Raw genomic sequence first — 26,636 nt, 5'->3', positions numbered from 1 at the left:
GCTATTAAAAATGTAATTAATTGAGCATAATTTAACAAACAAAGTATGTTTTTATTGGAAGTATTATAACGGTCCAAGTAAAAAATATTTCCTGCAAATTTTTTAAAAAATATGAAACCATCAACAGTTAGCAAGTAGTAAAAATTACAAAAATAAATAAATAAGAGAGCCTTAAGTTGATGTGCTGACTCAACCGTTTAAATATATTTGAAAGAAATAGGATGTTGGACTTGAAATCTCAGTTGTTGAAGAGTGCTTGAACCAAATAAATTAACCAAAGGTACAGGACTAAACCATGTTAATACCAGAGTGGAATCAAGCCAATCAAATGCAAACATCAAGGATTTCACAGCGAAATCATGTACTTTTATTTACATATAAATTAAGATATTCGTTGAATGTGCCCATGCAATGAAATATTAAGGTTGCCATTACATGGAAAAATGCATTACAATAACAGGCCCTTCCACAGGAGACCGGGTTAGGCTATATTATACAAGAAGATTTAATGCCTAGGACATTGCAAAAAACCCTGGTAGCTCTACGTATGAAGATTACATTCCATATATTGAGAAAAAGAAAAGAAAACAAATTATACAATAAAATCAAGGGGAATTTGATTACCCTAGTTTAAGGAGCTGTTGCTGCTAGCTGATCTCTTGACTAACTGAGGGTAAGGATGAGGAGTTATTGGTCTCACCACTGGCAGTATGCGACTTGATATATGAGCGCGCAACATCCAACATCAACTCCACCTCTTTCTTGTACTACATGGAAAGACGGTATAATATTAAATTCAACCTATTCAAAATTTGAGGCTAGTTTACGAAAGAAAAAAAGCTAAAAGCTTTTGAAGAATGGAATTCATAATTATGATCAGTGAGGACCATTGTTCAACTGCTGCAGTACCAACCTCATTGATAGCCCCTGCCCTAATTTTCGATTGCATCACACACCATTTCTTAAAATGTGCACCTGTAAAAATTGAAACACCCCTTAGTCTAATCCATCAACTTCCAGATTAAGAAAATATTTAATGCTTTGAACTACGATGCTTTAATGAGGATTGTATTTGGACTTTGGAGAGTCAACCTAACCAACCTAAGACAAAAATAATTAGGGGAGTAGAAGGCATGAGATCATGTATTCAAATTTCAAAACCTATATTTAGACAAGAACTATGTACCTGCCTTTAGTATTCCTGACGTATTGCCTAACAATGAAAAGGGTGGTAAGGTTACTGATTAGAGGTGGTAAAACATAACCTGACTGGGCTAACCGAACCTGCCCAAACCCAACTCAACTTGGCACGAACCTAATGGCAACTGAATCTGTAATGTCGCTGACTTGAAATAGCTTGACGGAAAAATGCCCTTAAATAAAATTTGACAATGCCCAAACTGATTTCTATCTGCTCATAGAGTTAAATGTAGAACATAACTGAAACCCAACTAAGCTCAACCTATATTGACCTTAAAAGCCAACAAACCAAGCCAGACCCTGACCCAACATAAAGGCTGCCTGTTGGTGGTCATTCTAACAAGTAAGAGAAAATCACAATGCATTTACACGTTAATTATTCTATGTTCATGACATACAATAAATGCAGCATAAATCTCAATGTATTAGCACCAGGAGCTAAACATCATATGTTAGTATAATCGAAAACCATGCAAGGGACGTAAGTTCTTTTCTTTTTCATTCTTCATCTTTGTTGTAGTAAAACAAGATTAAAAGACCATCTCTCATAAATGTTTTATCAGGAACAGAACTAAAGCATGGAAAAAGTCATCAAGAGATGCCTCCATGAGGATATCCCAGCAGTTAGAACTTGAGACACCAACTTGAGGTCTCAAGTTGAATCATGCAATGGAAGGGTGGGTTTTTGAGTGAGAGAGGGCTACCTCCCATTGTGTGGCTCAAGAACCAATGGATCTCCATATGCACTGGAAAAAAAATGTCAAGAGATAAAAGCCAACCCAAAACTTACCCACTTTTATATCTAGAACAGATGAATTTTCACCATTGGTCTCTGCACACCACCGACAATGAACCTGATGCAGCAGAAATAAAATGATGTCACAAATAATCTAGAAGCTAAAAGATGAACAGCACAAAAACATGAGACATATAAACACACACACACACACACACACACAAGTAAATAAATAAATAGGTCGTCCTAGGAAGTTAGAACTGTTGAACTGAAAGCACAAATTTCCTAAAACACCAAATTGTTCATACCATAATGGCATATCCAGCACATCACAATATATACCCAAGCATATAAACCATCAACACTATATCCAGCATATCACTCTATTGCTGTTGGCAAGAATGTGACCAGTTAACCTGCAAAATAGTTCCAGTTGCATGTGACAGATCTGGCCCTCATCTGAATATCTAAGACTACAACAGGCTATAGCACATGTAGTGCATCGGAGAACCTTTGTCCTTTCGTTCGCCTTCATTTATTCCCTGCTTTTATATCAGCTGGAGAATAAAAGGCAAGGCTAGAATAGGTAGCAGATTATGATCAACAGCAGTGAGGGTGGTATACAGTAAGCTGATGAACATACACATGCAACCAATGCCAGCAAGCAGACTAATGTGGCAGTTTGCAAATGGAGTTTGCCTTGTGCAACAATGTGAGCTGCAATTTCTCTCTTACTTGGACTAGGTGATAATATGTTTTGGGCTGTACATTTGGAACAGCTGAAATAATGAGCATCCATAATTCTAACATTGGTTATGAATGCAGCACTGATCATTGTTGGTAGAGATACAAAATGGAATAGTAGTAGCCATGATTTCAGTAAAAGGGTTGAGTTAAGGTGTTCCTATGAGTTTGAAACATCAATTTCTTTTCCTAAAATTATAGGACAACAAACGGAGGATGTTGTCGTAGAAAACCATCCATAAAATATGTGATGTTTATTGGGGTCAGAGGTTAATTAAATTATTTATTGGAGTGGAAGCACAATATTGATTGCAGAGCCACTGAGAATACTACAAGGAACCTGTGCACGCCAAAGTGTCTGTGGGATCTATAACAATAAATTTGAAACCCAGAAGCAAGATGTCCAACTAATACATACCTCAAAGTAGGAGCCAAATGGAACATCATGTGCCTGTTGCACAGTTTCAAAAACCTACAAAGAAGAGAGAAAATTGACTAAATTTATTAAATAAAACAAACAAAAAAAATACAATAAAATGAAAAATTAGGCCGGTATATCACAAGAAGATGACTTTTTTGACTAAGAAAGTGAGACAACTTAAGTTTACTAAAATAAAGGTAAAAACTACCAATGTTACTGTTAAATAAGAATTGACAGAACTGATAAGAAAAGAAGTCATACAAGCTTTTTGTTATCTGATGATAAAACAGAATGCTGATACTCTGTCATGGCAGTGTCTGGAGGGCACATGGGACTGTTACAAAGGGATCTGAATGTAATCTCTCTCACTTGACCATCATATTCATCTGCAGCATGCCACTGTCCCATCTGAAAGTAGCATAGGAGAGTGAGTACAAACTTTCAATTCATCCAACTAGGAAGGAAAATTTCCTGGAAAGATTACCACTAATTTCTATGAGGAAAAAGAGGTCAAATTCATACCATCCAAAATTTTGGAGATGTTAAAGCAAGTAAAACTTATTACTTTTTTCAGTGCTTTTCTATCTGGTTACCAGTTAGAACTCAACAATCATATTTTACAAAGCAATAAAAATGCTTTAAGACGTAAAATATCAGCATAAAATGCACCAAAGGAATATTTAATAGAATGGCATAAGCCTAAAGGAATACTAAAATGATCTTAGGCTTACATTAAGATTTGTATCCTTCCGGGCTGAACGATACTCATTTGTGAAACTAGAGCCATCACTCAATAATAAATTAAAGAACTGCTCAGCTGTGCATGGAAATACATCCTGCAAGAAACATGCATGAATCATATATATACCAACTAACAACACAATGAAACCCACAAAGACAGGGAAAGGGATGATGCATACATTGTAGATACCAGAAAGAGCCTCTTCTTTGATAAAAGCTTGTACTTTTTCAGTTTTAGATGCATTATCTTCAGAAGCCTTAGCTTGCCCTTTACTACCTCTAATTGAGCTACTGTGTGCACGCAATGCTGATTCAGCTCTCTCCTGCATACCAGCAAAATAAATCAAATAAAAAATTGCTTCATTTAATCAATCAGTTCAGAGGGAAAAAAAATAAAGCATAAATATAAGCAAACAAGGACAGAGACCAGAACCGAAAGCATTTTTAAGGATGAAAAACTGTCCTTTTTCTCCTAGCTGTATACACATCATTAACTATTATCCACACAACATTTTATGTTTGCTAAATAATGCAGTACTTTGAAGAAGACAATCCAACATATATATTAAGTAAGAAAAAGAAAAAAGGTTAACATTACTTCAAACAAATTAACAACGGTCTCCATTACAAATTGGCATGCACCACACCAGAAAGGATCTTTCTCTGTTGATCCTCCATGAATAAATTGCAGTCAGGATAAACCAATTCAACCAAAAATTATTAGTTAAACCCATTTGATAAAATTCAGCAATTCTTTTAGAGTTCCTTAAAGTTCAAAATCTTCAAATGTTCACATAGTTTTACTTTACATTCTTATATTATTTCTCTTGCTTTTACTTTAAAGAAACATTTGTGGGCACAAAAGCAAGTACCCAAAAAACAACTAAGGGAGCTTCAGTTATATTTGCATACACAACCAAATAAATTCACCCACCACATTCTCATTGATCCAACCCTATAAACTTGTATTCCTGAGTAGTTGAAACACATCATTGAGGCATCTTATCGGTCGGGACACTGCCCCCTAAACGGTATACTAAATCATTCAGTTATGGAATTCTATTTACCATTCAGCTTTTATAATATCTCTCCAGAAGTTACATATTCCAAACATGTGCTATTTCCTATTCCTCACTGTTATCATCGAGGCATCTTATTGGTTGGGACAGTGCCCCCTAAACAGGATACTAAATCATTCAGTTATGGACTTCTATTTACCATTCAACTTTTATAATATCTCTCCAGAAGCTACATATTCCAAACATGTGCTATTTCCTGTTCCTCACTTTTCTATCCAGCATTTCCCTACTCATTAGCCTATAAATAACTTAATACTACACTTAAAATTTTCCTATCTTCTATCTCCTTTACCACCTTCCTTGAGCTCCCAGAGCATTACCCAGTTCTCCTCTCCAACTGCTATCACTCTCATGCACAACTAATCAGTTTCCACCCAATGTTCAATCAAGTTACCTATCACAGAAAGAAGTACATAAATATGGCTTCTTCAAAGTTAATTGGCAATTAAATTCTCTCTCTCTATAGTTATATTTGCATACACAACCAAATAAATTCACCCATCACATTCTTATTGATCCAACCATATAAACTTGTATTCCGGAGTAGTTGAAAAACATCATCGAGGCATCTTAGTAGTTGGGACACTACCCCCAAAACAGTATACTACATTCAGTGATGGACTTCTATTTATCATTCAGCCTTATAACCTCTCCAGAAGCAACATATTCCCAACATGTTCTATTTCCTATTCCTCACTGTTCTATCCAGCATTTCCCTACTCCTTAGCCTATAAATAACTTAATCCTACACCAACATTTTCCTATCTCCTATCTTCTTTACCACGTTCCTTAATCTCCCAGAGTATTGCGAAATTCTCCTCTCCAACTCCTATCACTCTCATGCACAACTCATCAGTTTTCACCCAATGTTCAATCAAGTTACCTATTACAGAAAAAAGTATGTACATATGGCTTCTTCAAAGTCCATTGGAATTAAATTCCACACCCCCCCCCCCCCCCCTTCTCTCTCTCTCTCTCCAACTCCTATGCACAACTCATCAGTTTTCACCCAATGTTCAATCAAGTTACCTATTACAGAAAGAAGTATGTACATACAGCTTCTTCAAAGTCCATTGGCAATTAAATTCTTTCCCCACCCCCCCCCCCCCACCCCGTCTCTCTCTCTCTCTCTCTCTCTCTCTCTCTCTCTCCAACTCCCATGCACAACTCATCAGTTTTCACCCAATGTTCAATCAAGTTACCTATTACAGAAAGAAGTATGTACATATGTCTTATTCAAAGTCCATTGGCAAGTAAATTCACCACCCACCCCTCCCCCACCTCCCACCTCTCTCTCTCTCTCTCATTAGATGCAGAAAAAAATGTGGATAAGATTGTTTCAATACTAAATGATTATCAAATGCCCCCTGTCTGGGCAGTATGAAAAGCTTTCAGCTAAAAATTTAGCTCTTTTAGATATGACAGGAAAAGTTATGTTTCTTGCCATATCAAATAATTATGAGATGATCAAAACTAAAGTTCAGCAAAAATTAACTATAAAACAAAAGAATAAAAGAATAATTCACAGAGCAGAAGCAAAAAACCTTTTTCTCAGCTTCCAGCATTGCATGGTAGTTGTTGGCTGCACGCTGTAATGCTCTTAATGCATGGTTCCTGTTCCAAAATGATGCAAATTTATACCTGACTCTACCTGAAATCGGCCAAAGAAAAATAACACCGACATAAACACACCTTCACTCAATTCATGATAAAACCAGAATCTCACTCTTGCAAAATGGGATTCTTCCTCTCAATGTAATGAACTAAATTTGATCTTTAAAGGAAAAGACCTCTGAATGCATAACTAGATAGGGGAAGGAAAAAAAACCTAGTGTGTAAGATATCAATCTCTAAAAATGGACATAACAAAGTATGTATAATTTTAAATGATAAAGCAGAATGAAATATCAGAGCATTTTCTTTAATGAAACCAAAAACAGAAAAAAAAGGATTTTTTTTTTCTTATTCTCAAAAATAATGTTGAGCACAAAATGCAAAACAACCATCAAAATTAGATAAATATATAAGGAATAATAAGCAAAAAAAAATGTTGTTCTTTTGATTCAGCAGTAGTATCTTTTAACCACATTTAAGTTTTTTTCATGTGCTAACAAACCATCCCAAAGTAGACAAACCCTTTTACAGCACTACAACAATTATATCAAGAGATTGTCAGCACAGAGAGACTGGATATTGGCATGTAGAGCTGAAGTGGTACACAAACTTGCAGCAAAGGCAGGAAAAAAAGCAGCATTTCTGAAGTATTGTGCCAAACAACTAGCCACATAAAAAAGTCCTTGGAACAAGAGATAGAAAGCAGAGGGAAAGTATGACATTTCATGATAAACATAAACCTTGAATGTAATCAAAGTTCTAACTGAACGAGAAACAGTTTAGAAGCTTCTTGCCACTCAGATCTAGAGATTCCTATATTCATGGTTCATCATTATTTAGAAGCTAAAAAAGAAATACTAAAAATCAGGATCAAAATTGTGGTCGATCGAAAAAAAAAGGATCAAAGATTGTGATTAGAATCCAAATAGGAAGAGAAAAATATTAGTGCTGACAAATGTAGACCTAATATAAAATTAGGTTAAACTATAAGCACTAAATATGAGAAAAGACTCAGGAATAAATAACAGATGAAATTTCAGAAACACATGAAACATCTCTAAATGCCAATACATTAAAAAAACAGGACTGTATCAAATATAATTGTATGATAGAAACATAACCCACTCCTAAGTATATGAGCTTTGTAAGTGACCAGAGGAGCCAGAAGGTAACAAACTCAGCTGATACAAATTCAATCATTCCATGTTGTAACACACTCACCTTCATAATTCAGAATTGCTTTTGACATGATATATTTTTCATCAGATTCAATCATCCCAAAAGCCAGGGACATCAAAGAATCATGGTCCAGTGAGCCCGAGGGTGTGTCAAAAATAACAGGTACACGAGATGCATAACTAAATTACCATGGTTGAAAGACAAAGTCCACAGAGCTTAAACAATTAGAAGGTGGTTTATGTTAAACATCCAACCTAAAATCAATTGGCAACAGGTGGAGAGATCCAACCTAAATATAAGGCCACAACAGACTCTAAATTGAGACAATGTTGATAACACCACTTAACAGTTATTAGTTGAACAAACTGAAGGATATGTACAAAACTCTTTAGCCCACATTTTGTTGTATGCACAGGACCCACACACTAATGCCTTCTTTCTTAACTGCAAAACATCAAGACATTTTACTTCATGATTAAAATGTTCTCTACTCCTTAGAGTTCTTATAAAGTAAAACAAATATCCTTTTCTCCCTCAGCATATTTGTCTGCAATTTGGCTTCTATTTTTTTGACCTCGCAAAATTTTGCATCCTCTCACTTGTTATTCCAGAAAATGTAAAATAAAGCCACTGAAGAGAACTGAAAAGTACAGCAGTATAGTCAATGATGTCATCTATTATGGTTTTTAGAAATAATAGCCACCAGGGTGAGTAGATGCGAAGTTATTTCCCTATGCTTGACATGCCATAGCATTACTTCCTATTATTCTGGTAGCAGGAGAATGAAGACACATAAGAAACACATATGCTTAGCTGTTGAGCAGTCACTAAGTCATATGCATCAAATGAACTTCATCCCCTCTGCAACAGAAGAAGAACCAACATTGATGATGGTGCCAGATTTAGTTCTGTAGTTTTGAAAAGCGAAGCATGTCTAGAGCCTTTTCTCTCTTCTCCTCTGTTCAACAAATATATTCTTGTTTCCATAGTGAAGAACCCTTTCAGCCCATTAATTAAGGAGAAAAACCTTATGAAACAAAATGCATCTAAGAATTAACCTATCAAAACAAGAAAATTTCCCCCAATAAAATTTACTTGAGCTCAATTAAGTGTAAACTCTGAGTACAGTTCAATCAAAAAAAGGAGACAACCCCAATATAAAAATGCAAATCAACTAAATGCTAGTAAATTGGCCAAAAAATATTCCCCAAAAGCCAGCGAAAACCTCACATTTGGTAAACTCAACCTGACATCAATAAATCACACCAAAGCGGGGGATAAAATATAAACAATAATTTGATGAATGACTTTTGTATCATGTTGATGGTTAAAAATCAAGCCTGTGGTATAATGCTCCTTTTTTAAAAAATCTTAAAAATTATAAGTCCCTCAAAGCTTTCAAGGATTTATAATAAAGAATTTAGTCACTAACCATCAGGGCTCCCTAATGGAGGTACACCATGCCCACCAGCACCCATCCGAAGAATAATTGTTATTGCAGGATTAATGAATGCATGCTGACTCCTACGAATCTGCATAAACCAAATGAAAATTATAAGCAAAAAAAATTCAAAATTATCTCCAAAATGGTCGAGAAAATGCATGTAAGCATTTATAATAATTCTTTTTTATGTCAGGAAACTAACTTTAAGAAGCACTGATCAGAAGAAGAACAAAGTATACCTCATCTATATCCCCAAATGGTATTACCACCTGTTGTGAAAACAAAATTTGTTAAGGATTTGAAACACTGAACATATCATTTCAGTCTATAATACCATAGAAGGTGTCAAATCTATCCAATTTCTCATACTATCTTTTTAATTAGTTTAATCATTTTACCCTTTAAAGAAGGAGGAGGACAAGATGGTTATGTGGAAAAGTATCCATGTCTCCTGCATTCTCACCATTAATTTCAGCATATCTTATGAAGAGGCTGTCAAATCTAATAGGCTAAACCTTGGTAAGTGGTGCACCAAAATGACAAGCTAACCTTCATTTGCTTGGAGAACACATTAGAATGGAAACAAATGTGCCATGCAGAGACATACATACGACCATGGTACAAGAATGACCTTTCAAGTGCGCATGAATAACTATGCTCTACAACCTGAAAGAAATTTTCTGTTAATTAACCTGCAGCTCGAAGTGATGAAAAAGGATTGCCAACTCCTGTTCATTACTCTAACCATAAGAAATACAATTTATGAGACTTACCTCATCTGGAAGGAGGTTAAATATCGTCTGTAAAGGCCCTGGCTTTTGATGAACCACCGTAGGCCCTTGCTTATCTATAATCCTTCTTCGAGTATTAGCTCCAGCAAATCCATTTATACCCCTAACAGTAGAAGCTTTCAAACTATTCAACGACATATATAGATAATCAACATAATTCCACCAGTGTTGTCATTAAGCAGGGCCAACACGGGAAAAAAAAATAGCGGTAACTAAACACAGTTTTTTTCATTTTGAGTGGAAACATATATATACATACACACACACCACACAAACACACACACACAATTAAAGCTCCAATTTATACCTGGAAGAATTCACAGGGAGTTTTATTGTTTTAATATGTAGACAAACCTGAAAAACAGTAAATCCTTTTATTGATCTTTATAAGGAGTAAAAAAAAGGTAAAGGAGCAACAGAAACAAGATAAATACAGAACTTAGGAAGAAAAGATTACCTGTCCAGATGGGCTATCTAACTTATGCCATACTGCGGTACTTTGACCTTCACATTCAACTGGAACAGTTACAGAACCAAGAACTGCACTCTTCCAAATTATATCCCAGTCATATATTGTTACATTTATCTGCTAGGGAGTCAAAAGAATTCTGTTAGATAAACCATGCCTCACTGGAAAATAAAAAGGACTGTTAATGGGGGTGTCTTTATGTATTTAACTTTTAAAAACGCATCCTTCATTTTGTTACTCTATCTCACTTTTTTTTCATATAATTATCCATCCCACTGCTCAAATTGCCATAAAATAAAGTTTCCCTTGATCACAATGGAATTAGGAGAGGAATACTGACAGATATATTTTTATAAACATAACATGCACGTTGCACGGCTTTAAACAGCAAAGCTGTAATAACAATTTGCAGCAGCAACTTGGTAGAAACAAGTGAATGTAAAATTAGTACAGCCAGGGATCTAAGTATAAGTGCAACAGAAAATAGCTTCTCTAAAGCATAAATCGTTCTGAAAAAATTTTGAACAATTTATTCTGGAGCGCGGCTGATATTCATTTTGTATTAAAATTTGTAAAAGCTTTACCAAGACAGAAATGAAAAGTTATAAAAGGTTGTTACATGTACAGAAACACAAAATAATAAAAGAGACCTGGTATGTCATCACCAGTACGAGACTGGGCACACGAGCTCCCTCATGAGATGCATATCAGATAATCTTAAAAAAATGAAAAATTGCATTTTTTTTAAAATTTTAATAATGCCTTAAGTCTCTCTCCACACTTAAAAAAAGTTATTCAATCCATCATACATCTATAGGTTAAAAACATACTTCAGAAGCTGCTATGCATCTGGCAGTCCAAAAACACTGTCACCATTTGCCTCAAAAATAACGATAAAATGTACATCCAATGCATGAAGAATATGATAATGCTAATTGCTGGTGATAAAATATTTTGATTTAAGTTGAAGGCACATGCAGTTAAACTGGATCTACCGAGTGATATGGAGCACACATGTTTCACAAAAAACACACTGAAAAATGTCCAAATTCCTGTCTCTAACAATAACAAATTATGATGAAATACCTGAACAGGAAGCTCGTCTACGGAGAAATTGAACCCCTCTCCCCACATGGGGTTTCTTGAACCAGGGACCATTGAACTGCAACAGGAACACAAGTAAATTTTAAGAAATGTGACACAAATAGATGTACATTAATTCTGCATTGCTTAAGTGCTTCAAAAAAAAAATAGAGGACTTAAGCACAAGAATGAAGGTGTATATCTGGCCATTTATGACTTCTCCAGATACAGCATGGTGGAAAAGAACTGGAATGATTATCCTGTTCAACTATATATCATCACTAATATGAGGTTCATACATTAATCACATTTACAGTTACTTCAGTTCATCTTAACATCTATGATACAATATTATCAATATCAGAGTCCTTTTGACCAATGGATCCGAACAACAAAAACAACGCCATCCTTTGTCCATCAGCTTTAACTCTTTCACTAGTTTTACTTTGTATGAATTCCACATCTTTGTTCTTAAGCCTACAGATTTCCAAAGAATTTCCATGCCCCACAGTTGAAATTTCATCAACCAATATGACCAAGGCAAATCATGCATGCATGTATAATGCAAAAACGCTAAGGAGTTGTTCCCAAATGTGAACTATTGTCAATTACTGCCCTCCACTTTGTTTTTTGTTTAAAGATCAACATTGTCATTTATGAATAAATATTATATATGCATTTTCAAGAATTCCTAAAGCAGTAATCATGTAATGTGCAAGTAAAATTGGTGCTATGGAATATCACTTACTAAAAGCCCTAGAAATTACACATATTATGTATTGACAACCTACCACACATGCAAAATCTAAATAAACATTACAAACATAAAAGCACCACAATTTGAAAGAATAATCATGAGCCTGTATGATATAAAAGTTAAAATCCCCAGAACATTTTCTATGTATTTACCTTTATGAAGGTAACCTTAAATACAGAAGGCACTACCCTGACATTTCCCCTAAAGAACAACAAATGCAACCATATACCTTAAAAGCTTGAACAAACAAAAATACTGAATAGTAAAGATAAAAATTAATTAAAAAAAAAAAAACCTTATGATCAAATAATTGGTGAGCGGTAAGCATAAACACTCTAAACCCAAAATAAACCAAAGTACAAGGGGTGATGATGATAATGACGATAATCAGGACAAAAAAAGGTGCTGTGTTATTATAATGCAAGCAAAAATGTTGCTTTTCCTCATCAGTGTTTCCCCTGAATGCTACTTCTATAGCTTACTTATAATCATTAAAACTAAATCTTAGATAACAAATATTGCTAAAAGAGTTAGCAAATCCATAAAGCTTCAGAAGCTCGCACTGAAAATGAAAAAATCAACTAACCTAAATCTCTTTTCAGAACCACAAGTAATGATAGCATAAGGATCTGACGTGCCATTCAAGTTTGCACCAATGAGATTCTTAGCAGCCAACAATTCCACCTGAAATAGAGAGCAACAGCCATCACATTTTAAATTCAAAACAAGACTCATTGCATGAAATAAAATCCTAAAGTACCTTGATGAGATATGCAGAATTGGCCTGAAGATCTCCTTTCAACTGGACCATCTACAAAATAAGTGCACAACTGCATGTCAAAGAAGTGAAATATTACTCCATGAAAAGAGCAGCACACAACATTGTGTACTACAATATAATTAGATTCAAAATGTTTGAATTTACAGACAGCATTTACTTAAACAGCTATACACTGTTCGTTACTACCAAAACCAAATAAAATTACATAATCTCACTCACAAAGACTAGTTTAAGATATTTGAATCCAGATGTTGTATATTCAAGAGAAATTTAAATAGTAATATGTATATTTGCTTTTCCTTATTCTGACAACAAATTCTTCCAGTCACTCACTTAAATTTAGAGTAGAACATTAATATGGTTTTAGTTTTTGAACCATGAAACAACAAGCTCAAATAAACCAAAAAGTATGTGTACCAAGAAGAGAGATTGTTTAGGTCTTCATCAGAGGAAACTCCAACAAACATCAATATCCCATCCTCTTGCACATTTTACCAGCAATAAATAATAGCCAACATAACAAGAAGAAACTAAGCAATTTTCCACTATGTACGGTCTCTATAGATATCATATTGCACCATTGTACTCTATTTAAAACCATATCCCACATCAGCATAAATGTTAGATTGACCATCCTTCCACTCGCCACCAGAAAAAAACAAAAATTCAAAAAATCAAATAAAAAGTTAACAATGTCTATCTCTGCACTGGAAAAGGGTTTAGAAGCAGGACATTATTATTTTGACAGTACTTTTATTCCCATAACCAACCAGACAACAACTTAAATCAACATATAGTCACCAGAAAGTTTCAGTCAGCAAAAGAATATAGACCACAAAATATGTGTATTTCTTCTCCCTGTGGTTAATCATTACATCAAAACTTTCATTATTCTTCTCATCTATGAATCAAATAGAATTATGTGATAACCAAAAATAAAAATTATAGGGACAAAGATCAAATTTACCACTCTACTTAAGATGATAAAACAAATTAGAATCCATCTTTGCATTGGTTCAATTCTGACATAGTACTTTTAAATTGGTGCAAAATGGTCAAAATAAAAGTAAAAGAATATTCCACAATATATTCCTTTAATTCTCCATAAAATATTCCTTTTACTGTTAACCTTTTACCATATTTGAACCAAATTAAAAGTACGGAGTTGAAATTGCACACATTCAAAGGTGGGTGGTAAATTTAGCCCATCACTTTAAGTAGAGTAGTAAAAGTCGACCTTATCCCAAATATATACTATATTAGCATCAAATGCTTAGAATTAATTATTTATAAATAGAGACATCCTACATCTGATATTCCAGCAAGATACCAACAATCGATGTAATTCTGTTCATTTACTGTCAGCTGGTAAAAGTTAGATCAACCAAACTGACTCGGTCTAATTAGGCAATCAAAGTTCTACTGTCAAAATCTGAATACTTTCTCCACCCAAAAACATATATGATTCCTTTTATTTCCAAAATTAATAACATCCAAACAAATCCATCAAAACTCTGATCATCCCAGCCCTCAATGCCAAGAACAATTACCTAAAGCGTGAGAACCGAATAAAATGGCATGAATCGGTGTTCTCATTGCCACCAAATTTTTAAACCGCATAAACATAACATCTAGAAACCAACTTTAAACAATATGTATGTATACTATATGTCAAAAACAACCTAAAAGCTTTCCTACCAACAATCATATGGAACAACAAAGATGGACCTCCTATTGATCACCAAAGACCTACCCATATGGTTTACTCAAGTTGGTAAGGAGAGAAGCCTCCTTTTCTTGTCAACTAGGGTTTGATCTTTCTAGGAAGCACTCTAAGAGTAAATCCTGAGTGCACCAGGCTGACGTAGGGGAGTGCGCCCTTAAGATCACTCAAGAAGGGGATCAGGCGGGGGTATTAACAAAAAAAAAAGAAAAGAAGAAAACAAAGACCTTAATCATCACAAAGTAAAAAGGAACAATATCCAAAATCTTATATAATTGCCTCAAAACAACTATAAAATTTCACACAAATAGGTACAAGACTAATAAAAATACCATAAAAATTCAAAGAAAATAAATCCTTTTTATTTTTTCGAAAAATGCACACATATCATATATTCCATTAGTAATAAACCAAAAAAAAACTGAAAATGTTAGCAGTAAATAAGGAACATGAGTTGAACTTAAAGAAATCAATAACAGTAAGGGGTTAAAAAAAGGAATAGTTTAAGATAGATAAGGAAAAAAATTTCAATAACTACTAACCAATTTAAAAGTCCAGAAAACTTCAATGATAAACCAAAACTAACAAAATTAAGAAATAACTGAATTGACGTTGACTCAATGCCATTAGTAACACACAAAAAAAAGGCTAAAAACCTACCCAAAAAAGGTTCAACATAACAAAAACAAAAGGATGCAATTGTTAATGAGTGAACAAAAAAATTCAAAATGATCATCGAAAACACACATTAAAAAAATAATAAAACACGAATTTGCCTTCACTCAATGCCATTATTTACATGAAAAATACATAAAAAAATAAAATTAAGAAAAAAATCAAAACCCACTCAAAAAACAACACAATTTCTTTAAAAATAAAAAGTCAAAAGAATTGACCTTGTCTTTATCGTCAAGAATTCCATCAACAGAATTCTCCAGAAGCTGCGATCGATCACCGCCACCGCCACCGCCACCGCCACCGCCATCTCCTCCTTGGAATGTAAAAAACCAATAAGAAACGATCACGAACAACGACGCCGCCACCGCCACTTTGATCTCCCACCAGGACGGCACGAAATACGCCGCAACGACCGCCGCCGTTTCAATCATGATATATTTATATTATTTAAAACTATTATTCTGTGTTTATTTCCGTAATTACTATTCCTATGAAATTAATCAAAAGAATGAATCAACATTTTCATTAGGATTTGAAAGGGTTTTATGTTAGGGTTCTTTGATTTGTAACTTTGTACAGAAAAACAAAAGTTGGAAAGAAGCATTTTTATGTTAGGGAGAGAGTCAAAGATGGAGACCGTTGGAATTGTTGAAGGACTTGGCATTTAACACCTTGAAGAAATCGTTATTGCGTTTCTTAATTATGTAAATACCCTTATCTTTGTCTTCTAATTCCGCCATACGTCCGGCTATTTAACGTGTGGTTTTGGTGAGTTTAAGGGGTAGGTTTGATCTGTGAATTTGAAAATTATAACCCCTAGAAAAGTAGGTTTCGCATGAAATGGAAAGGAGGAGTTGACAAGCCTGGATATGACTTTAATTAACGGATTAGATAAAGGGAAAATAACTTTTTTTTCTTTTATTGTTGTTTTTTAATTACATCATTATTATTTAATTATAATTTTAAATTCTAATCATTAATAATATACTTATTTTTTTGGAAATAATAATATAGTGATAATCATTTTTATTATTTGGCAAATAATTTTTTGTTGTATGTTATTTTATTCCATTATCTTTTAATTTAATTGTACACGTAAGAATATATTTAATTGACATAATACCTTTAAAATTTTTAAATAAATTATTATTATTTAATATTAAATTCAATCAAATCTTTATGATTTTATTTTTAAGTAAATAGATATTTATGATTAATAATTAACTAATTATTATTAATCAAAAGTTACTTGTCATTTTATAATACATATTGCTAATGTGAGATGTTAATATATTATAATGGATAGTGATTTGATATTAAAACATGATCACATAATTTTTTTTATTTTTCATGTCAAAACAATGTGATAATAAAATAATAAACGGTGTTTAGATTAATGTCAGTTAGTTTATTGTTAATCGTAAGAGTTTGTTCGACCCAACACTCAAGCATTTGGTTCATTGATTTGTATATAATCTTCTTAATTAAAAAACATGGATTTAAATCTCTTTCTTTAAAAAAAATAAAAATCTATTTGACTTAAATAAAAATATAAAAAATTAATTAAACGTAATAAAAAATAAAATATTATTTAATTTTTCTTAAATAGTTCAAAAACTTTTTAAAGCATTATGTTTTTTTTTAATTGGTGTAACTTCTTAAATTTATTTTTACTAATTTATCATAAAAAATAAAAAAAGAAAAAAATATTTTGAATTTGAACCTCTTATACAAAAGAAAATAAAAAATGTAGACAATTTTCAAGAATCTTGCTTGTTTTTTGTTTGCTCTAATAAAAAAGAAAAAGAAAATACAAGTTGTGGACAATTTCTAGAATCTGTGTATGTGTGGTTGATTCCAAGTTATAAATACAATTTAACAATAAGCTTGAAGAAATTTAAAATAAGTAGAAAGACTTTGGCAATTTGTTACCATTTTTCTACAAAATTAGGCTTAAGCTTGTTTATCTTTTATATAGAAATGGCAATCAATGCCATAACCTTATCCTTTTTCATTTAATTGACTGATAAGGTTGGTTGGTGGAGTTGGACTTGGACTAGAAAAAGAGAGGTCTACATTGGAAAATTCTACCTATTAGTTCATTTGCATTTTTCATTTGATTTATTGATTTGGGTTTTGAAAAAGTTTACTAAGAGAAGAGAATTTAGAAATATAAAAATTTGATTAAATTTCACGTCATATATTAACTCAAAAATATGTATTATAAAATTAAAATAGACTGCCTACAAAATTGAATTAATTATTTTATTAACAATTATTATTAATTTTTTAATCAATTTTTTAAAATGAATAAAATTAAATGTTGCATCATGATTTGAAAGAAATAAAAATTTAAATCCTCGAATTAAGAATTTGATAAATATTAATTAATTAGATCTTAAATTGAGTATTTAATCAAAATATACAAAAAAAAGTCTTTTTTTTTATACACAAAGGAATTAGGAATACCAACACACAAATTGAATATTTTCTTTTCAACTTGATATAAAAACAAGATTAATTGGCATCTCAGTATTTGAGTTATAATAAATGTATGCATTTTCATATAAGATTTATAAGATGTGTTTAATACGAGTCAATTAATTATAATACAAGTAGATTAACTCTTATTTTTAACTTAAAATTAATTATGTATTTATATTATATATAAAAAATTGTCATAATATTTGAAAAAACTCATGAAGTATTTACTTAAATTCAAATACTGTAAGTCCTTATTATTTTATTATGTTCAGTCAAGTTTGTATATTTTTATTTTAAATTAAATAAATTTTTATAATTAATGATTGATTAACTATTATTCGTCAAAATGTTACTTATTATTTTATATCATATGTTATTGATTTGATATGTTGACATGTCACAATGATGATGACATAACATATTGATATGGTATAGTGACATAGTTATGCGATATTTATTACCTTTCATGTCAATACCACATTCTCATCATATAAATAAAAAATGACAAATGATATTTTAATTTATTACAAGTAATCAACTATTTGTTATAATTTATTTGACTTGAAATAAAAGTATATGAATTTGATTGAAATGTAATAAAAAATAAAAATTTATTTGAATAGTTTAGAAAATTTTTCAAGCATTATGTTAAAAATTTAAGTATAATGCTCGAAAATACTTTTAAACTATTTTAAGAAATTCAAATAAACTATTGTTATTTTCTTACATTCAATCAAATCTATATATTTTTATTTTGGATCAATTAAGCCTTTATAACTAATAGTTGACTTATTTTTATTAATCAAAATGCTACTTATTATTTTATGTTTATATAAAACTAATATAACTTTAACGTGAAGAGTAAGAAATACCATATGATCATGTTACTATACGAAATTAGCATGTTACGTTATCATCAATTATAATATGTCAACATATCACATAATCATCAATTATGATATGTCAACATATCACGTGATATAAAATAAATAATTAAAAAATTTATTTAATTTAAAATAAAAATATATAAATTTATTTAATTAAAAATAAAAATAAAAGAATTTAATTAAATTTAATAAAATATAAAGATTTGTTTAAATTTTACTGAATAATTTAAAATTTTTTTAGATATTATGCTTAAAATTTATATTGACTTCAAATATAAATATGGTTATATGATTTAAAAAAAAAAATGAGCCAAATAGAAAGGAGGCAGGTGTCGAAAAACAATAGAAGCATGGCACGTATTAGAAGTTGTTAGCTAAAGCGGGAAGTCTAAGACACGAAGAGCTGCTAATAACAACGAAACTAAAACTTCCACTTAGGTTTACTACTCTAACGTTAACTTCCTCACTTCTCTTTCCTCGCCGCCTTCTTTCCTTCTAACTTAACTTCTCTTCTATTTCTCTGGTACGTCCCTCTCTCTTGTCCTTTCCTTCTAGATTTACGTACTTTTATACCTAGTCAATATATATGTACTACCACTACTTCTCCTTATTGTATACATTATGGCTCTTTTTTTTCCCCTATTTTATGGTAATTAAAACTGACTGTACTATGTTTCATTTCCATGTTTTAACTGTTCAGTCTCGTTCTTCAGCTTGATGGGTTGTTTGAATTTAGCTTGGAAATGTTTGTTGAATTGTTTTAGCTGCTCTTCTTTCATCATTTCTTACTGGACATATATGGGATGTATGTGAAGCATACATGTTGACATGATAGCTCAATTTTACTACCATGGAAGATTGTTAGCTTTTAATTCTAATTGATTCTTTTTTCCCAAAAAGTTTTTTTCTCTGCCAGGCAGTGGTTTCTGTGGGTGATGCATGTGCTAGTAACATGTTTCTTCCTTCTCTGAATTTTTACTTTTGCTAGCTTTAATTTATATTTGGAGCTATTGCTTTACTGCTATTCTGGCTTTTTCTTTTTCTTTTGTTTTTTTTTCCTGTTTTTTGTTTTCTTAGTTTCTGCAAAATATAGGTTGCTGCCATTTTGTTCTTTTTTGGTTGAAGTTACTGTATATTTTAACCAGAAAATCGGAAAGTAATATCAGTCACTGAATGCTTAAATTTGTTTCTAATTATCCATTGAAATCCTAGAGTTAAATTCTATATTCACTTAAGCCAAAGTATAGGGCTATATAAGTACTGCAGAAATTAGAATTTTCTAAAAGGACATTAAAAGTCCGGAAGATATAGTTTCTGAAATTTGCAGAATCAAGTCCTTGGATAAGCTAATGACATTTGGAAAATCATTAAGCAATGACATTCAGGAAAGGTTTTGTCTGACAGGCAAGTTCTTTTTAACGCCTTAATTCAAATTAAAAATTCAAGAATAAACAGCACTTTGAAGATAGATGGATTTATAAGCTTTATTATAGTAGCTTATTATTATTTTTTAAATGTCTGCAGAACTGTATGGTTTAATTAAGCATTGCACTTTGAATTGAAAACCAAAGGCGTTTGCTTTTTTCCCTTCCACACAAACCCAATTTTCCTTGTAATCGACACTGTCATTCGTGTCTCCCTATCTTATATAGTCATATGAAATTGACAGTGGTATACACTTGATGGATTGTGCATTGCACTTGTACTTGCATATCATTCTGCCACCATCTATCTTTGTTTGATTATTTCCTCTCTTTCTCTTGTCACTTTCTCATTCTCTTGGTCTGCCTCTGTAGTGTGGGACATGTACAGTCTCTATAGGCATGTATAGTGTTATGTATTGATGACAATTTGGAAGAGTTTTAGAGACATGATCAATGTCTTGGAGCTTATTCCTCTGCAGATGGACCTCTGATTTCATATGTCTAATATGTTTATATTTCTACCTTCCAATAGGGGACTATAATTTCATTTCTCGTGTAATTCTTTTTCCCCTCATCAGATGTTCTTCCTGCCATATTTAATTGTGGACTGAACTCAGAAACTAGTGTTCCTTTTGTAGTTGAAACATATTTTATTTTGGAAGATTTGAATTCAATAAATTTAACACAAGCTTGTTTCATCAGCTTGCATGTGAACTATGAAGGAATTTTCTTTAGCAAATTGCTTCATGGTAGTATGACTGTTGTATGGTTCCTGCGTAACTATTGATGGATGTTGATCCAGATAGTAAACCACATTGTACTGGAAAAGCTGCACTTGACAAGGAGAAGAACACTCCCTTGGTCCACTTAGATGGGAGGAATATAAGGTGCATGAATAATTGCAAGGAGAGCATCAATAGCATGGAGGTTCTGTTGCATAAACAAAATAAGGCTTCCAATAGTCCTGAGGATGTTGAAGTTGATATAATTGGATGCACAAATAATGGTGACGCCAGAACAGTTAAAACTGAGGACCCAGATGCAACTGAATGTTCCAGCTCATTTGCCGACACTACATCTGATACTGAGAAATGTTCTGGATTGAATGATGCTGAAGTGGAATCCCAGTTCATTGGTGATGCTGCTTTTACATCTACTTATGATGCATTTAGTAGTATGTTTCATATAAGGTGTGCTTTTGTTCCATCTTGACGACCTTTTAATCATTATATGTATTTGCTTTCAAATATTAAAAATCTAGAGCAAGAACCATAGTTGTCCTGTTTGGAAGCCTAGAACCAATATAGAGTCAATAGGTCATTACAACTTGGAGAAGATACTTATTTAAGAAATGTGAAGTTATTAAGAAAATAATTGTCATACCAAGGACTTTTTGTGGAATGTCTGTTCAAATATTTGAGGTTTGTTTTGGTAAATTCTTCAGTTTTCTGTTCTGTTCTTTCCAAGCAGATAGTTGGTAATCTTAAGTTGTTCGGCATCCTCATGCTTCAGCAATTGTTTTGCCTTGCCTATTCCAATCTTGTTGAGATCATAAAGTTCTTTTACTTTATTTTACCATAGGCTGATGAGATATGCATGCAGCAAAACTATTTTCTTGATGCGCTTTTGCTCACATTTCTAGTTAGTAATACACCTAACTTTTTCATGCTTCCCCTTTAGGAAGAAGAGGTTGACAAGTCATTGGAGGAGCTTCATACGGCCACTCATGTGGCGCTGCAAATGGGCAGAACTGAGAATCAAAGAAATTGAGTCTCAAGCACTAAAATATGGCAGAGAACTTGCAGCATATGATGAGAGAAAACTTTCAGGAATTGATCAATCTACAGTGGAGGGTTTTGGTTCAAAGTCATTGCCATTTTCTAGTCCTTGTTACCGTAAAAAGGTGATAAAGAGGAGGAGACGGAAGCGAATCGAAGAAACAACTGATATAACATCATACATGTCATGCCATAACTTATTTTCCTATCTTGGTATGAGTTTTTTTTTTTTTTTTAATACTTGATCATTGTGGTTTAGGTGTTTTTCTCTTCTCTCCTTAACCCCAATGCTCATGTGTGAGCTTCTTGGTAATAATATATTGCAGAAAACAAGAAAACCATTCCAGATGGCACATATATTGCTGATGATTTGGCCAACACAGGTAATCATTCTCCCTTTAAATAATTTTATTTTTTCTTTCTTAACATGTAAATTTGATCTTGGACAACTCTGAGAACTATCTTGCTTTGTAGTTTTGTTCAACATACTAAAATATGCAATTTAAAAGCAGTAAAATTTTGAATCTCAAAGATAAAGAGAGCTAGTTTCTTGACGAGGGAACTGAGCATAGTCTCAAATGATGTGGAGCAATATTCTTCCAAGTACAGCTATAACTCTGTGGATTGGAAATTTAATTTCAAGATAAGTGCTTAAAAGCGTCAAGACGACAATCCGTAGTATACCCACTCCCCTAGGATGGTTAATTGGGCTTAAATTTTAAATATCTGAATTAAAAATTTAAAAAAAGAAAAGAGTTTGCTTTTGATCTTCCATTAATAAACTGATTTACTGTTTGTCTGCATGAAGCTTTTCATTTTTTTTTTTTGGGTTCTCTAAAGTTTCTAATTTCCTATATTTTAAGTTCATTCATAACTATTCATTTTGCAAGAAAGGATTCCAATGGATTCTAAGATATCAAATATTTTGCCATGGGTGGCTCCATTCGTGGTGTGATAAAAATACACTGACATGTTGAAAAACACAATCACATGTTAATTGTTAAATGGAAGTGATAATTACTAAGGTAGAATTCCCATTTCATAGAATACTTTCTTGTGGATTTCAGTTTCCTCTAGTTTTGACTGTGAAGTTGTTTTTGTCATTACTTCGTGCAGCCAATATGGACCAACAAACTGGTTGCGGTGGTAAATTTGGCATTAATAATGATCAATTGCTTTTGGAGTTCAGAGATGGTAATAATTCCTTGGAGCAAGTCCTTTGGAAAATTGAAATTGTGCATTCTAGGGTTCAAAAAATCAGGAGTCAGCTTGATCTGGTGATGTCCAAAAATGCTTCAAAGTTTTCTTCCTCGGAGAATTTGAGCCTCCTTGCAGCTTGTGATGCTCAAACCAGCTCTGCTCCTAGCCCTACATTTTCAGCTGGCAATGGAGACACAATATCAGTGGGACCTGCGTTTAATACAACTCAGCAAATGTCAGAATATGATGTTGGAGATCTGGTTATGCCTGCAAGTGCTATTTCAACTTATGGGGAAGCTTTTCATGTTCCTGATATAATTGAAAGCACTGTTGGATTGTTGTCATCTGCTGATGTTACCTGCCATCAGCCACAAATTGGTGACTCTTGTGAAGATGTAAGCATTCTTGATATAAGAAAACTTCCATGTAGATTATTGGATCATGTTTTACCAGATATCTTAATGGAAGCATTGTTTAGTGTTTAGATTACTGAAGCTTGAAATTGTGTAATATGAAATCAAATCTTTGAAAGAGCCCTCCATTTTATCCTGTAAACTGGAAATAAGATATTGTTAAGCTTGAATGACCTACATTTTCTTTCCCCAGGATATATTCTTTTATATTTTTGATTGCAAAGGTTCGAAGGATATAGTACAAAACTGAATAAGGGTTTTACGCAATCTTGCTTTTTTATAAATAATAAAGAAAATCTGGTATCTGTTTGAGTTACTTGATTTTTTGCTATACATGAAATTTTAGTTTTTTTTTTCTTTTTAAAAGTCACTGCCCCATACTCCTTGATATTGTTATTGCACTTGAGAATCCATTAATTATTTTACCCATGATATTTGCAGATTGTGGAAAATGTTCTGATACAAAATGAAGGAAATGCTGGAGATAGACAGGTTTTAATGAGGACAAATAGTCAACCTATAAAGCAACATCATCAACCAGAGAAAGTTGAAGAAGGAGAGAGCACCAATCCTTCTCCTATTCCAACATCAGAACCTAATCATGCAACAAAAAGCAGCGTGTCTCAGGATCAATCAACTCTGAGGTCATGTCTGGCCTCAGACATCTGTTTCCCTAGGAACAAAAGAAAGCGAGGGGAGCGTAAAGCTGGTTCCGGTGGTTGGAGCCGGAAACACTCAGGTGAGCCTGATAGCCAATGAGTTCATTTTTGATGGTTCACTAGCCTAATAAGCCTGACATTTCTCTACTAAGTCGATCACAGAGGCACTCAGTGGCACTGTAAAGAAAGTACCATGGTCTTGATGCTATAGACGTGTTGTTGAAAGGTAACTCCTAGACATGGTTTTCAGATCCTCTAGGTTGTAGTTCTGATGAGCTTGACAGTGAGTGGCAGTCTTCATGAGGTCGAAAATTAATTTGCATTTCCATGATGATGACGATAGTCTGTAGTCTGTAAGCAAAAACTAGTGTTGTTATGTTTCTTCAAGTTCAGATTTGCAGGCACCATGAGCTAATTCTCCATTCCAATTTTTCAATGCAACTTTCATTGAGTTGAACCGCTAAAGTTAATTCTACAGGCTCTTGTCCACTTCAATCTGTTTAGTGGCTCGCGGCAAGTGGACTCATTAAAGTTGAAAGTAATTGTATGCTAAAATCTTGGTTTTGGTCATAAATTAATCATTGTTGTGATTTTCTGTTGCATGAATTTCATTTTGTTCAAACCCCTCTATTTCTATGTGCATGATAATTGTTTTGTAGATGAGCAGTCATTGGAGAAAATTTGGTGAGAACTGGCTGCTTTTTGTTGAGACATAGGATGCCATTTCACCTAGAGTGTCAAACTCTTGGGTCATTACTGTTGGAAAATTAGTTGTTCCCTGAGCAGTGGACATGCAAATGGAACAGTTGGCAGAGATTTTAAACAGAAGGCATTGTGGAAACTAGGGGAGTGGGGTAGGGGATAAAATGTCATTTGATGCTGTATTATAGAATTTATATGATAATCTTCTGATTCTGTTTATCATTTGTAGAATTCATGCTCAAAGCTCCAACAAGGAAAAAACCCTTTAATGATAGCCTACATGGCTGACATGATAATACAGAAAACAAATCAATCAGTGTTGTCTAAGTTGTGAAACAAGAGAAACCAATGTGCAGAAACGTTTAACCTTAGACAAGTCTCATGAAAATGAAATGTATGCTTCAGAAGCATTGGAGAGAAAAAGGGTCTCTCTTGAAATCCAACAAAAATTGGAACAAAACCGAGAAAGAATGAGATGTATTGTGACAATTTTCATTTTTCATGATAGTGTTCTCTCAAAATTTAACAAGGATGGTAATGAGCCAAAACTACAATGGAGATGAAAGAGCTGTAGCAGTGCAGGCTTCAGGGGGTGGGGCCATAGATGCAGAGCACGTTGATGGGTGTCAGCTACTGCACGTGTTGCCACTTCACTGCCTGCTGCAGTTGGCATACTTGTACGCACGTGATGTACCCAATACCTGATCAAATTAGGCTAAACACACATACGGCCCGACAGTGCGGAAGGGACAGCATTTCGTTCTCTTGCTCGACTTCTTCTTTGCTTGAGATAAATCATTATTTACTTAACAAAATTTTCACTGAGTTCGGCTCAAAATGTTGCATCTTTACAGCTTCCATGCCTGAAATTTTAGTTGGAAGATGGCAATCTTTAGTATTTTCACTTCAGCATAATAGCTTAAGTAAAGCTTCCAGAGTCCAGGAAGCTGCCAATTGACTTTATAAGAAACCCCAATCCTTTAACCCTGTGGGGAGGTCTTGGTTACATCCAATCCAGAGTGGACAAAATGATATCCATGGTCTACAATGTACAAAAGCAAAAGAAGACTGGAAGCCCCTAGCTACTATCTTTTGACTCAGGAAAGAAATGTCAGGCGATGGAGATGTCCTATTAAATCTACTTTTTTGAATCTTTCCTTCATTATTAAAACTCTACTCAGCCTTTATCAACACAATGAGATGATGGAAATGTCTACTTACTCATCAACCCTATGGCTTGAAGTAGAAACCTCTTAACTTCTAGCCCCTGTTGTCAACAACATTCTTCCACTCAATTTCATGCATTATTATTACAATTATTAATTTGCATTAGTTAATGAAATTAGTTATATATCAAGGAAAAGAAAATAATATGGTAAATTTAATGCAGTCTTACTTATAACACATCCCAATGGAGATTATTTTAATGGCATATTAATAACAAAGTATTTAATTGTACTGAGGGCAATCTCTAATCCAACATCCGCAATCATCATGTCTCTTTGCAGCAGCTTTTGGGGTTTCTGATATAACACCACCCACAAAATGAATCATGACGCCATCCATTGAAAAATTATTTATAACAAAGACATATACACTACATCTTACAAAAGAAATACTACTTGCTAAAAAGAAAAAGCCCACCACTT

The 26,636-nt window shown here is 33.1% G+C and overlaps 2 protein-coding genes across 6 annotated transcripts; one reads left to right on the top strand and one right to left on the bottom strand.

The window, feature by feature from the left end:
• Positions 1-344: 344 nt before the first annotated feature.
• On the bottom strand, positions 345-16,205 carry LOC110421692 (C2 domain-containing protein / GRAM domain-containing protein). 3 transcript variants are annotated; one of them, XM_021435336.2, is made up of 18 exons: positions 15,659-16,205; positions 13,019-13,069; positions 12,845-12,942; positions 11,505-11,580; positions 10,407-10,538; positions 10,257-10,303; positions 9,932-10,052; positions 9,708-9,824; positions 9,398-9,427; positions 9,147-9,246; positions 6,466-6,572; positions 4,022-4,165; positions 3,833-3,937; positions 3,363-3,509; positions 3,099-3,152; positions 1,991-2,054; positions 914-975; positions 345-767 (listed from the first exon to the last, which is right to left on the bottom strand). In XM_021435336.2, the coding sequence occupies exons 1-18, from the start codon at positions 15,869-15,871 to the stop codon at positions 648-650; spliced, it is 1,788 nt and encodes a 595-aa protein (XP_021291011.1). In that variant the 5' UTR covers positions 15,872-16,205; the 3' UTR covers positions 345-647. The 3 variants fall into 3 exon arrangements, with proteins under 3 accessions (XP_021291011.1, XP_021291012.1, XP_021291014.1); XM_021435337.2 differs by having other exon boundaries at positions 10,407-10,535; positions 15,659-16,203; XM_021435339.2 differs by having other exon boundaries at positions 13,019-13,088; positions 15,659-15,729.
• A 3,008-nt stretch (positions 16,206-19,213) lies between these two features.
• LOC110422302 (elongation factor) lies at positions 19,214-25,110 on the top strand. 3 transcript variants are annotated; one of them, XM_021436164.1, is made up of 6 exons: positions 19,214-19,334; positions 20,938-21,425; positions 21,916-22,226; positions 22,340-22,396; positions 23,130-23,608; positions 24,068-25,110. In XM_021436164.1, the coding sequence occupies exons 2-6, from the start codon at positions 21,022-21,024 to the stop codon at positions 24,383-24,385; spliced, it is 1,569 nt and encodes a 522-aa protein (XP_021291839.1). In that variant the 5' UTR covers positions 19,214-19,334; positions 20,938-21,021; the 3' UTR covers positions 24,386-25,110. The 3 variants fall into 3 exon arrangements, with proteins under 3 accessions (XP_021291839.1, XP_021291840.1, XP_021291838.1); XM_021436165.1 differs by having other exon boundaries at positions 19,233-19,334; positions 21,038-21,425; XM_021436163.1 differs by lacking the exon at positions 19,214-19,334 and adding an exon at positions 19,484-20,215 and having other exon boundaries at positions 21,038-21,425.
• The last annotated feature ends 1,526 nt before the right edge of the window (positions 25,111-26,636 follow it).

This window comes from Theobroma umbraticum, unplaced genomic scaffold (assembly GCF_002168275.2).
Source record: "Theobroma umbraticum cultivar Fairchild unplaced genomic scaffold, ASM216827v3 scaffold_130.0, whole genome shotgun sequence".
NCBI lineage: Eukaryota > Viridiplantae > Streptophyta > Magnoliopsida > Malvales > Malvaceae > Theobroma > Theobroma umbraticum.
This window is presented reverse-complemented; position numbering and strand designations above follow the sequence as displayed.